The sequence below is a fragment of the Anas platyrhynchos genome, chromosome 1, assembly GCF_047663525.1.
Source record: "Anas platyrhynchos isolate ZD024472 breed Pekin duck chromosome 1, IASCAAS_PekinDuck_T2T, whole genome shotgun sequence".
NCBI classification, from domain to species: domain Eukaryota; kingdom Metazoa; phylum Chordata; class Aves; order Anseriformes; family Anatidae; genus Anas; species Anas platyrhynchos.
The window spans coordinates 98,350,037-98,364,551 of NC_092587.1; the positions used below are offsets into that span (position 1 = coordinate 98,350,037).

General features: G+C 36.4%; 1 protein-coding gene across 4 annotated transcripts in view; it reads right to left on the bottom strand.

The window, feature by feature from the left end:
* The window catches only part of CADM2 (cell adhesion molecule 2), a 655,415-nt gene that overhangs the window by 60,057 nt on the left and 580,843 nt on the right, over positions 1–14,515 (bottom strand). For all 4 annotated transcript variants that reach the window (XM_038185409.2, XM_038185405.2, XM_038185399.2 and 1 more), the window contains one exon: positions 10,473–10,651. In XM_038185409.2, coding sequence (XP_038041337.1) covers positions 10,473–10,651 — 179 coding nt within the window. The remainder of the gene's footprint in view (positions 1–10,472; positions 10,652–14,515) is intronic.

The following is a 14,515-nucleotide window of genomic DNA, read 5'->3' on the forward strand; positions in this document are numbered from 1 at the left end:
AAATGGAGGTAAACAGAAGGCTGATCTCTATTTCACTATGGTTGCTGTTTTAACTTCTCTGAGAAATACAGAATACAGGACAAAACAATGAAATTGCTTAAACAACTCAAAATTCACTCCAATAATTTTAAGGTTACAATAAAGGCATAACAGAGAACATTATTTGAATGACTTTATTTCAAAATAAAATCAGAGGGGTCTAACACGAATCTGAAATGCTTTGTCACAGTGGGATAGCTGTATCCCATTGAAAATTAGCTTGGACAAGTTAATGGGATCTTTGCAAGAAAAATACAGTTTATTGCACTTCTTCGCACCGTCTTTGATTAATAAACTTAATACTCACATTCTTATTACCATAGTGCATTACCTGAGAGAACAAACTCCTATCATTTTAGTTGTCAATCTTTATGCTCTGTCTTTTTTTTTTGTTCCAAAGAGTACTATTCATCTAGCCAAATTCCTCAATGACTCTGGCTCTGCTACTATGAATGCTGGGACATATGCAATAAAGTCAAGACTCAATTTTATTACAATTACCCATCTTTTGTTCATGCAGACAGATATTTGGTAGCTTTCTCTTTAAGCCATCAAACAGGACAAGGACCATTCCAACTGAATGCCGAAGTATTTGTTATAAAAGAAGCCTGATCAGATCTGCTAATTTATTTCAAACAAACAGATTTACAAATCATTGCAAAGAGATTTCAGTTTCTGCTTGTGAATGATGAAAGCCATCCAGAGCTCTCTTCAATCAAGCAGCAAATGAATACTACAATGTATCAACCTTGTCAACTGCTTCCTACCAATCAAGGATTTGAGAACCTGTAGAAAATATATATTAAAAAAATAAAAAATCACAGAGGGCGAAAACAATCTACTACTGCGATGACCCACAGCAATACCTAAAGGAAAAAAGAGTTTACCCTGTCAAATCTCTTTCATATCCCTCCTCCTCTCATTTGGTTTGGTTTCTTCTTCAATTGCCAGGAGAAATAATAAGTTTCAACTGAAAGATATACCCTCCCCAGGCATGAAGTTACCAAGCAAAAACAAGGCTTTTCTTCAAGGGTGTATTTGGGGACTAAATGAGTTGTATGGATACAGGTGAAGAAAAAGTAAAGGAAATGCAGACTAGAGTATAAAAAAGATACAGAAAAAAAAAAAAAATCTTTCATACTTCAATCTCAAGTCCTTCTAACAAAAGAAAAGTAACCTTCACTGAAAGTTGTTCGGACTGTTTTTCTCACAAATAACAGATCATCTTACATCATTCCCGTCAGTGACAGCAGGTATTTGGAGACCTGTCCACAGACACCTGCTAGGTAAGTTTCTTCAAAAGGGATTAAAACTTTATTGTTATGAGGTAACCACAGCCTTCTGCAGGAAGGAATATACTGATATTGTGGGAGATACTCAGACAGCACCAGATATTCCAACCAACTTCATCAACCTTGATAGATTTACATTCATACTTGAAAACAATATTTTTTTTTCTATTACAAATAGCAAAAATAGAATAACCAGAACAAATAATTACTAATGCCAAATTAAGGATATTAGAGATGGTTAGAGATAAGCAAATTCAAAAGTATTTAATTCTCTCTGACACTCTATCCTTGATCAAAGACCTTAGATACCGAACTTCTCACAGATCTTTAAGATGTAACATTTTTACAGAGGCTTCCCCGCACTCAGGGGTAAGCTAAAGACTCAGGATGCTGTGTGCAATCTCCCTAAAGCAATTATATCTGTCTCCAAACTATCTCTATTTGCTCAGAACCAATGACTTGTGCTACTTTCCCAAACTTTGTAATCTCAGTTTGAGCAACACATGGTACTAATGTATCACCAGACGACCATCACCAATTGACATTCTAAGTATAATCACTGCACAGCATATCATTTTCCTTTCCTGAATTGAGTGAAAAGATGAGCAACTTATTCTCAAAAGAAAGGTAAATTATAGAAGCACCATATCAGAATGACAGAGACAGGAGGCCCTCACTTGCATTCAAAGTAGCTCCTAATGGTGCTGGAAAGATTGCAATTTAGAAAAATTACTAAGTTACTTTAATAATTTCATTATGGTTTTGTGTGTGTGTGTGTGTGTGAATAATAAATGGTCTTCATGGAAACAGAAAATCATTAGCAACTGTTTGACTTTAACTTTGTCGTCAGTCACTAGTGAAATCATTGTGTTAACAGCCTTATTTTTTTCATGAAGACTGCATGTGATATTCATAGACAAGGTAATTTTGCACTCTGACCCCTCACCCAAAATGCATGACTGAAATAAAGTTCAAGAATGTAAGAGGTAAGCAATAGCAAAGCTTGAAATCCAGAAAAATTAGAGAGCAAGCTGTGCTACTAAAGCAGATCAGAGCGATAATAAACTCAACAGTATTATTTGAGAAATACAGCTCACTGAAGATCATTTAAGAGTTATGTTCCAAAGAGCAACAGCACTATATCTAGTATAAATTACTCAAAAAGTACTTTACTGTAGGTGATCTACTTGTATACAAGCATCCAAAATATTAATTTTATGCAATTACTGTGTATGGACAGAAAACCTCATTATAAATCAAAACTAGTATGCAATCTTTTCCTTTTCAGAAATCACATAGGAAGCCCAAATCAAGAACTATCTCATCAGCCAATTACACATGAACATAGAAAATTGAATTTCTTCACTTATTGTGTGACATGATCCAAAGCTACAGGTATTTAGAATAAGTACATTTCTAACATATTTAAATAGGAATGAGCTATATGGGCTAGATGTGTTGGAATAGGTAGTTAAAAATTGGCACTCAAGACAGCATCTGCTGCTGGGGACTGGGGGGGAGAGGGAAGTAAAAGCAGGACAAATTCAAATTTAAGTCAACTGAAAGACCCTGGATTCAGTAATTCCAGCAAGTACCCCATTCAAAAAAAAAAAAAATGTTATCTAAAAAAAAAAAAATCACTTTATTTTAAAACCTTTCTTTCATCCAAAACAGTACTTAAATGTAAAACATTCTGCTAAAGCATTTCTGTGGTTTAGAATGTTATTTTCTTGACCTTTACAAAATAATTTTAAGCTTATCTGAAAGAAAAAAAAAAAAGCATCTTACTTTTCTAAAGTCACCATAAATGAAGAAATATCAGTTCATACAGCTCAACTATAGACCCTACTGTGCAAGTATTTATCAACAAAAAGCAATTTCAAAGTAGCTGCCTTGCAAGTGTTCAGGGATAATAGCTGGCCAATTCATCCATAAAATTAAGCCAACAATTCCACCGTAAGTTTCTTGACAGACTTCTCATACCTGGAAACATAAATAAACATTATATTTCTTTAGTCCAATAATAAAGCCTATATTACACAATGTTTTCATAATTCATCTGATTATGCAGGATTCCAACAAAACTGTTCTTTTAGGTTTGGGCCACCTGTTTTAGTGCAGCTAAAAGTCTTCAGAAGAAGTTAACTTTAACACTGTGAAAGTGACTTAATACCTGGATGTCACTACACAAAGTTGATGTGTATACAAAATCAAAATAATTCAACACAATTTGAAGGGCTATACTTTGCAGAATATCATGTGAATACCATTTACTGTGTTTAAACCTTTAATAAAAGGTTTATTGAGCTACTTTCTCAGGACTGCACAACCTAACTCCTACATACCTCGGCTTCTACACAAAAAAACATGGAAAAGTAAAATAAAAACTAAAACAAAACAAAACAAACAAACAAACAAAAACTTTGGGGGAAGGGAAACTCAGTTTGGGTTTATGATGACAAGTCTTCAAGAGCATTCTTTTATTTATTTTTCAGCTGAAAGCTCAGATTCCTCTGTCAATGAGTCATTTCCTTTACATTTTTGTACTTTATTTTTATTTTTTAAAAGATGGAAGTAGGGAAGACTGTTTTTTTTCACCTCTGTTTTAATGACTCAGAACTGAGGGACCCTCTTTCTTTTAATTCAAACACAGAAAAAAAAAATCTCAAAACCAAGCAGTATAGATATTCACATGCACAGAATTTCAAATTAAGTTCTGAGTGGTCTTCTGAGCCTCATATTCTTGATAAGCCTCGATTGCTGTGGAAGCAAAGTTTTTTTGTTTTTTATTTTTTTTTTTCCTCTTGTAAAAACACCCTCTATTATAGCTTTATTGTTCCATTTATTATTGTTCCATTACATCACAGGTCTGCTCAATTCTCTTTTCAGAAGCTTTGTTCAGTCAAAGGGTAGGATTTTCCCACAGGCAAGGAAATTCTCTTCTCTGAGACACATATGTGAGTGAGATGTTTCATCTCAGGAACTATAAAGGAGGCAACTTCAGAAATTGTCCAGTTACCTGGACTATCATCTACCAATATCTGGGATCTTAACACCAAAATGGAGGGCAACTAGATTACTGCCGAGTCTGCTGTTCTATACAAGACCTCCATATAAGGTCTCTCATTCCTTTCTTTCCTTGCCACCTCTCCCTGCCTTGCAGCTAATAATTTTTCTGTTTTTGGAGGGATGTTAGGAAAAGGTGTCCAAAAACAGTCTACAAGTTTTATCAAAGGTCTGCACTGAATTTTTTTTGCAAGCCAGGAGCTCTATTGCCCATCTGATAACCTCCATTTTCATTCATAACCTCCATTTCCACTTTCTTCAAATTACTGTTTGACTTGGTGTTTACTTTCATAGAGTGAGAGATGTGCACAAGTGAGTTACAGAAATGAAGGAAGGTGAGGGGCTCCTACGAGAACTTCAAGACAGAAATTAAATGTAGTAAAATTTTTATAGTGGACAAATGAACAGACAGAGATAGTTTAGAGCAGATAGAGGTAATGGAGTTTAGATTTCAGATGTTTTGGATTCCACAGAGTTTCTACTAATTTAAAAATAAACGTGTAAAAGAAAAAGTGCATGGTACTGGAATTACAGGTGGCCTCAGAAGGTGAATTTTTGTAATAAATGTATGTGGAGGTAGGAATTGGGAAGTGGAGGTAAAAAAACTTAGATGGCTGGTGTAAATTTGGCATAGACTTGTTCTAGACATGGAAAGATCAAACAGATTTACTACCAGAAAGAAAATGAAGAAAATGATGAGAAAGAGACCGTGAAGGGAGAGTCTGGATATAAAGGACAGGAATCCAAGAAATGCAAAGAGGCTAAGATCATAATTAGTGAGACACTGACAGCAAGGTGAAAGTTCTTGAGAAACTAGTAAAGGGAAGCCACATGAAAATGAAAGTGATTTTAACTGCAAGGCAGTGATCCAACTGGAAATGGCAAAATAAAAGTGGAAATGAGAGCATTACAGTGATAAGAATGGCTGTGGGACTTAGAGAAAGATATAAGCCACTGGTCTAGGTGGGAAACAATAGGAGACATACTGGGAACTGAAAGAAAATATGGAGGTGATGGTAAGAAGAATGAAGGAAGGCCATCAATGCAAACATGAACAGCCATCCCAGCGAGATTTTCAATACTTCAATACTTTACAGCACCAACAGCAAAAGAGGCCAAGTAGATTGGAAAGTTAAGAAATGAAGAGCTCAACCAGCAGGGTTTAAACAAACAAAAGTAAACACTTTTCCCTCAAAGCACATAATTCAATTCAAAACTTGTTGCCACAGGTTATTGTGAAAGCCAAGATGATAAATGTTTTGAAATAGGACTGGGCATTCATGGAAGATAAATATATCAGAGTCCAAAGGAAAGGTGCAGTGGGACCACACATTGTAGGAGATCTTGTTTGAAATTACATTTCAAAATACTAATGAGGATATAACTCAGTAATTCACTTGCCTTTATTTGCAAAGAAATATCTTGTCTAAGAAAAAAAATATTTGAGAGGATGAAGTCAAGGGAATATGTTATGCCACTTTCTATTCTCCAGACATATCGAGTTTTGGCTCAATCTCTTTATGTATAATTTGCAAGTAAGGACTGCCTACGAACATCCACAGAAGCCTATTCATGTCAATTACAATATTTCTTGGATGGATAATTGATACATGATGTATTATAGCTTAGAGTATTTCTATTAATTGAATACATGGCTTAAAATTAGCAAATCAGGATATTTCACCCAATTACTTCATTTCAAGTAGGTCTCTAAAACTATCAAACGCTGCTCCTTCCAGTAAGAAGTTCTCCTAATGCCATGGACTTCTGTTACCTACTCAATATGATAATTGAACTGTCTTCAGTGGTGACCTCCAGAGATCATTAACTACAGTTACATACATAGTAGCTGTGCCTTCAGTTTCACTGTGATGGACCACATCCTTTCTCAACTCCAGCTAAATCAACGTAGTTATTACCTAAGCTGTGCAAGTACAACTTGCTTTTACGTTGAGCATCACAAGTTTGAGAGTTAGCTCTGTTTACTGATGATTAATGACTAGTATTTGAACAAAGGTATACAAAAATTCTTAATAAATTGAAAGAGACTGAAAATTGCCTGCAGGACATTACCAAAGGAAGGATGTAATATATCTAGCCAGAATGTGCACTTCTAAAGCACTAAGCTCACCAATTAGAATACGGAAATGACAACAGCTACGGGCATTAAAGCTTGTGCCTTTGTTATTACAAGAGACAAATGTCTGAGCAAACTACATGTCTTGCCTTTGTACTGCTGCCTATAAACTCCGACTTTGTGCCCACCTTCCGGCTTCATGAAGTGTTTTCTTGACATTTATTATTAATAATAGAAGTTAAGAAAAATGAAAGTAGCAGTCATATTGATTCAGCAAAGCAGCATGAGCATATTTAATGGTCGATACCTTTTATCTGATTTAAATGCATTCCCTTTCTTTGAAGTCTGATTTCTTTAATTACACTACATATCTAAAAAGATTTTTTATGTTATCAGATGCCAATTATGTTAGACATTGTCATTCATTTGCTTATAGTAGTATTTATTTCCACTGCCATCAACTCACACCTAAACAGCATTACTTCATATTTGTTTACCCAGCTAAAGGCATGTAACAGTCTTTTCTTGGTTTGCATAATTAATACGTATATAAAGTTTCCTTACCCTTAATCTCTAATTATGATAAACTACACCTTTCATTTTTAGGCAAGCTTCTCTCCATGCTAGAGTTGTCTAAATCTCTTCTGAGTAAGGAACATAACTTCAGAAACTGAGGGAATTAGTAGATAGAGTCCCACTGAGAGGGGGATTTTATGGGGGAAAAAGAAAAATAAATAAATAAAAGGAATAGAAAAAAAAATAGAAAAAAGGAAAAGCCACATAGAACTTTTGCAACCTTAATGAACAGAAGACAGAAAATCTGTAGAAGTGATGTAAATCTGTATCAAAATACAGATTTAAAACAAACAAACAAACAAACTGTAAAGCAGATTTCCTCTGCAGAGGATACCTTCCATTGATGCCTTCTCAAACAAACTATCCTGGCAAAAGTAAATCAGCCATAGTATCTCTCTAAGCTTGGGGATATGATTATCATTGTTTCTCTCCTACACTTTAACTTCTCTGAGCTCTGGAGTTGCCTGAAAAAAAACAACAACAACAAAAAAAAAAACAAAAAACAAAAAACTGTTTGAAATCTGTGGAGTTGGACTTCCAGAGGCTTATTCAGCACAATGGCTACTATCACTCAGGGCATTTATGACTAACTCCATATGGATTTGGTAGGTTACTTTTCCTAGACCTTACTTCCCTGACTTGCATCTTCAAAGAATCTCTTGTGAAGGGAGCTTCTCTCATCATGCAGATTCTTCCCTCTCCTCTCCTATTTCTTTGTAGACGTACCACCCCTTAATGTTAAACCTGGCATGTATTAGAAACCAAAGATTCAAGGTAAGAAGGCTCACTTATACTGTACCAAAGTCAGCTTTGACCATCAGCTGTACCAAAAGGAGCAGGTCCAAAAAATTAAGTCAACACATTAGGCACAGGGAGACATTAGGTCAGGAAACCTTGCTGCTTCCAGATATATTTACGAAGATCAAGAGAAAATATATCCTCTATTAAATGGATGAATGCATCTCAGGAAGTGTTAAAAAGTGGTTTTCCTAGCAGAGTGGGAAAGAGAATAATAATAATGAATTGGTTTAGGAGGATTATTTTTCACTGGGGTCATTCAGGAATCCAATGAACAAAAGAAAGGATAAGACTGCCTAAATTGATAAAATAATTGTGTCAGTCTCTACCGTGCTTAAAACAAACTTATAAACTCTGAAACACAGTTAGCTGTTAAGCTCTAAACACCATCACATACTCTGTCACACTACTCTCATTGTTACAGAAATCTAGGAAGCACCTGACATTTATCTTCTGTAGTTCTAACACCAGAATTGCAGAAATGCAATTAGGAAAAAGCTGGTACTCATAACAGAAAAGGTCAGCAGTGTTCAAGCTAAACCTGGTAACATACCTAATGTGCTGCCACACGTAACAGAATGCTTTCCTGATAATGAATGACTTTACTGACTGCCATGAAGTTGTTGCAAAATAATCAGATCAACAGGGGCATGCCACTACGTGAAAGACGCATAGGATATTCTGAAATAGTCTTTGATAAGGGTCCACTGCAAAGTCACCACTGATGGAAAATCTACCATTATAAAAGGCCATGTTTCCAAAAATTATCATATAAATAAATTGGGTGCAAAACACAAATGATAGAAATTTCAGTGTTTGGTAAGCAAGGAAGCCATTACTTCATCTAAGGCAGTGCACCTAGTGCATGCAGCCAACAAACAATACAGCACCATCTCTTGGATGTAAAATATATATATTTTTTGGTAGTAATCAATGTAAGTAGATGTTAGGGAGTTTAGTTTTTCTGTTCGTCTTTAATAGAGAAATACTCACACAGCAGTACAGTCTCAATGGTCCACATTCAAAGACTTCCTCCTTACTTGTGTCACTACTGCTACATAAACTAATAGTGAAGTTTAAGAGAAATGAAAAGTAATCTAGAGGGTTTTTTTTTTGATAAATCACACATCAACAGCACTAAGAAATACCTCATTACTGAAAAACGAAGGTAGCATTTATTAGAAGTTTTCTGCCAAATAACAAGAGTCAGGTTAAGCCTTTAAGTGAAAAATATTTTTGAGAGCTTGCAAACACCAAAAACCATATATTTGTTATGCCTGAAGTAACTCTGAGCAGAATAAAACCTATGTACTTCCCATTTCAGTTTACAGACTATAATTTGTATTAGATTGTTTCACTTAATTTTTGCCATAGTTATAAAAAGTTGATTTTGTGTAAAAACCAGGGGAAAAAGGTACTGTGATGAATTGCAGTGCAGCTTTACCTCTTTATTCAGTTAGGTTAAAATTCAAACTATAGAACTTAATTTTCTAGGAATTATCATAGTTACGTCTGTGATAAGACAAACTTTATGTTTTGAGACTGCTAGATCTTATAAAGTTTTCTTAAGGCTAAATGATAGAATTTTATTGTAGTTTCTCCTATACATGAGTTATATCAAATTATTTCTTGTTTAAATAAAAGCCTGGTATTCTTTTAGTGTGACACATACTGTTCACTAATTAATCAAGGAAAATAAATCAATTGAAATTTAATGTGAACCTTCCTATTATCAATTTCATTTGAAGAAGTATCTTGAATTTAGGACAGAACATGTTCTCAAAAGAGGATTGATTATAAAATTAAGCCAGATGCTATGATCAGCTAACTTGTATAAGCTGAATTTCATCAGTAGCAAGCTATAAATTATGTGAAGAGAAGTATCTGACAATCTGTCTTTGGTGGTCTATACAAAAAAAAAGTCAAAAGGCTTCTGTCTGGTACTTCCAAATTTCCCTTCATATAGCCTTTTATAAACACTTTTAGCTGAACAATATGTGCCCGAGGCAAGTATTTATAAAACACTACCTAACATAACACAGAATCACAGAATTGTAGGGGTTGGAAGGGACCTCGAAAGATCATCAGGTCCAACCCCCCTGCCAAAGTAGGTTCCTTAGGGCAGGCTGTCTAGGTAGACCTTGAATATCTCCGGAGAAGGAGACTCCATAACCTCCCTGGGCAGCCTGTTCCAGGGCTCCATCACCTTCACTGTGAAGAAGTTCTTTCACATGTTGGTGTGGAACTTCCTGTGCTCAATTACCCCGTGTCCATTACCCCGGGCCATTACCCCGTGTCCTGTCCCCACAAACCACTGAAAAGAGGTTGGCTAAATCCCTCTGTCTCCCACAAATTATAACAAAATATTTTTACAGATGTTTACTTAGTAAAAAGTTCACAACCTTAGTGAACATATTTTGCTTAACCTGTATAAAGAGAGGCATGCCAAAAGAAGGAAGTAAACATACTAACAACAACTAGAGAATAGCATCAATAAAAGTGCTCTTATACTTCCACCTTTTTCCTGATGCTCTTTCCTTAATGATCGTAAGCAACCAATTCTATTTTCCTGAAATGCTACATATGTGTAACATGCACCAAAGAACTAAAGGGAATACACTCACCATGTACTATCAGGACATATTCTGTGCTGTTTCGGCCAATGGGATTTTTTGCTTCACATCGGTATGTGCCATTGTCTGTTTTGTTTAGGAAACTGATGCTTAGGACCCTGCCGTTGACAACCATTCTCTCGGGATCTGGTAGTTCTCCACCGTCCTTTGTCCACAATACTGGTTCTGGCCTGTTGGATCCAAAGCAATACATTTAATCAGATATATGTAGTATGCATGTGAAATATTATGTATCAGCAACAGTAACTTGTGGATAATACTCTGTTATCACAGAATACTTAGTAATCATTTGAATTACTGGATATAACAAGCATCCATTGCAACTTTACAATCTAGTACCAGACATGAATTACTAAAGTGCAGGAACAGGCAGGAAAAAGAAGAGGAACAAATAAGAAAACAGAATGGTATTGGAAAAGGCCAAGGTCTTCCCTAAATAAATACATAAACAAAAGTGCTAATGATATTTCAGGGTACACAGTTTGGCAAGACATTTGGCAAGCCGTGTGAAAATAGCTCTCTGTGTGATGAGCAGCACGGTCTTGTGCACCTGACAGGCAACAGAAATCATGCGAGCAGGCTGAGGTAGATGTAAGTGGTTTGTAAATGGATTCTTAAATTATTTAGGCTATTCACATTCACAAGTGTACTTGCATGTACTGAGTGCTTTTCCTGAACCAGGCATGTCAGTTGCAAAGTAATGCATCTTACACACAATCCAAATTTATTTCTGTTGCTGCACTGTGTCACAGCTCATCCCCTTTTCCACCCTTTCTGCATGCTTCCCTTGAATAATTGTTTATTTTACACACATTATCACAAGCAATATAAGATTTGACTTAAAATCCTGGACTTCCTTTCAGTGAAACCTTTCCTCTTTTACCTGGTGACCTCACGTCACACCAAAGGCAAAGCACTGACAGCGATAACCTGTTAGCCAAGTTAAGGACACAGTAGAGAAGGGAAATGACTGTCTTATAGCTTCCCATACATCTTTCCACTGGCAACTGGTATTTAACTCTTTCCCAAAAATTCTCAAGAAGCTCTCCAGTTCAAAAGATTTGCCTAAGACAGCAGCAAGTATGTATTTCTTGTACACAGTCTTTGCCTGTATATAAAAAATTGCACTTTCAAATTCACGTGAGGGAAACCACCAAAAGGATAAGTCCATGATTAGAAATGAAAAGATGGCTTACTGAATCCTATCTCACAAACAGATGTAGCATCCCAGGTCTTTAGATACTAGTCACTAAAGCAAGATATATACAGCCTGCAGATTCAGTTATGCTTCTTCTGTCTGGTAGCTTTGTACATTACAACCCAAATATCGATTCCTTTCTTTTGGCTGCACTACTTAAGTAATTTCAGTCAGTAGCAGTTCTAGATTTACAATTTATTTGGTAGCAGAATGTTACTATTTTTTTTTTCTTATCAAAGTATGCACTTTTATGACTAAATAATAAAATGAATACGAAGGACTTTTATAAAAATCATCAAATGCCTACTTAGTTTCTAGTCTTACTGAAGAACTAGTTAATTTGATTAATTTAAGGTGTCTACAACCTATTAAACATGAGCATTAAGAATAAGAATTAAGTCTAAATACCCAAACAGAGACATTTTGCTAAAATGCAGCCTTACACACAGAATAGGCCTAATACCTGCAACAACATTTTTATTGTATTTTATTTTTTAATTATACAACATATAGAGAAAGCAAAGTTTTCTAAAATGCACTCACTGCTATATGTCTTCTATTACTATTTTTCTTTGGTAAAAAGGTCAGACATTATTTTTCTCTTGAGAAGCACCAGAGTTCTATATAGATTTCAGTAACATTTGGATGATAACTTGTTAAATTATTATTGTGCTTGTTACTGTTGGCTGTTCTCTGACACTGGCTTTAATAACTTAAAAATAAATAATAAATCATACAGAATCATAGAATCATTTAAGTTGGAAAAGATCCTTAAAATCATCAAGCCCAACCATTGCCTAATGTTTCCAAGTCCATCACTAAACCATGTCCTTCAGCACCACATCCACTTCTCTTAAGCACCTCCAGAGATGGGAACTCTACCACTTCTCTGGGCAGCCTATTCAAATGCTTCACAACCCTCTCCATAAAGAGATTCCTCCTGATACCTAATCTAAACCTCCCTTGGCACAAGTTGAGGCCATTGCCTCACGTCCTATGAGAAAAAAGACTGACACCCTCCTTACTGCAACTGCCTTTCAGGTAGTAACAGAAAGTGGTAAGGTCTCCACTCAGCCTCCTTTTCTCCACTAAATGACCCTAGTTCTCTCAGATGCTCCTTATGCGTCTTGTTTTCTATTCCCTTCATCAGCTTCCTTGCTCTTCTCCGAATGCATTCCAGCAGCTCGACATCCTTCTTGTAGTAAGGGGCTCAAAACTGAACACCATACTTGAGGTACAGCCTCACCAGTGCCCAGTACAAGAGGACAATCTCTTCCCTAGTCAGGGAATATTATAACATTCACATAATTTTAAATCATGGATTAAGAACTATTGGTGTAATGGGCCTTATTTATATTTAACTGTAAATATGTCACAGTATTCTTCCTAAGTGTGCTTTCAAGCACTGATATCTAAATAGACATGTACACACAATACACATACCTCCTTTCTGCTTAACACTAGCAGGAAATCTAGATGTCCACATTGTTGCAGAAAAATTGTCCCACACAATTCACATTAAGGTGTGATTTGCTTTGATTTGTTAAAGAGGATGTGTTCAATTTTCTAGCAAACTCCTCATCGTTCCCCGTTTACCACTTTACCGTGAATCCGTAATCCCAGGAGTGGAAACTCTGAAACACTTCTGCTACAATATAAACCATTACCTTCATAAATGGCACGTTAAAGCAACTTCTGTGCAGTGGTAATTTATGAAACGTACATTTTAAATTGAACTTAGATGGCATATCCTAGAGAAAAACCCATAGGATAACAAATAACTAGGAAATGGAGCCTTAGATCTAAATTATTCAAGGAGCTTTGTCACATCTTGGTATACCAACGGCAGTCCTACGCAGCACAGTTAGAGAGGCAGGTCTACATCCTCTAGGTGACAAGGTGGCAGCACAGAAACCATCCCTTAATTAGCAGATCCGCCCTGCATGGGCTCAGCAGCAGCAGCAGAGCCATCCCTGGGCAGCTGGCCTGTGGTCAGCACATCGTGGTGGCTAGGCACAGCCCTTGTTCCACCTCACCAGTCTCGGGAGAATGCTGCCTAAAGCAGCAACTGTCACAGCTGCAGAAATATAAATCTTGCTTTCACTGCTGAAAAGCTTTGAGACACTCTGGTCTAAACAATTTATTAGTCAGGCAGAAGTGAGTTAAGAACATGAGACATGCTCAAACACCCAGGCCAGCACGCTGCTGCTGACAGCAACAACTGGAGTGGCTGCTCAGGGAAAGCACACGAGCATGGCCACTGCCCGTAGTCCATCCCCCTGTGTTCCGCCACCAGCCATAATCATCCCATGTGGATGCTGGAGGGCATGTCGCTTGTTCTCTTTAGTGTCTATGCAGTATTTGGATCTGTTGCCCATAAATTTCTCAAATTTTTTTGAATCTGCTTACACTGCCAACCCAGACTTCTGTGGCAATGAATTCAAAAAAGTTCCCTACCTGCTGTGTAAACGCTTACTTTTTTGTACTTTTATCTGTCTTGTACTGATCTCTGAGCCGTTGCAACGAATTATGGTAACAGAGTTTGGTAACAGTCCTGCATATTATAACCTCGCTATTAATTATGACAGACCTGTATTTAGTAGAATTTTCTTCTACTATCTCCCCCTTCTTTTCTCTACCTGTTTGAACTTGATACAGTCTGAGATTACTGGCAGGAAAAAACAACAGCACCCCTATATAAGAAAACAGACAGTCTACATTTAGAAAACATTGGTCACTCCTTGATAAGAGCTTTAGCAAATTAATTGTCAAAAGCCCAAATGCAGTTGGAAGATCAGTGAAGAAACTCCTCTTCTGCGTCACAAGACACACTGAA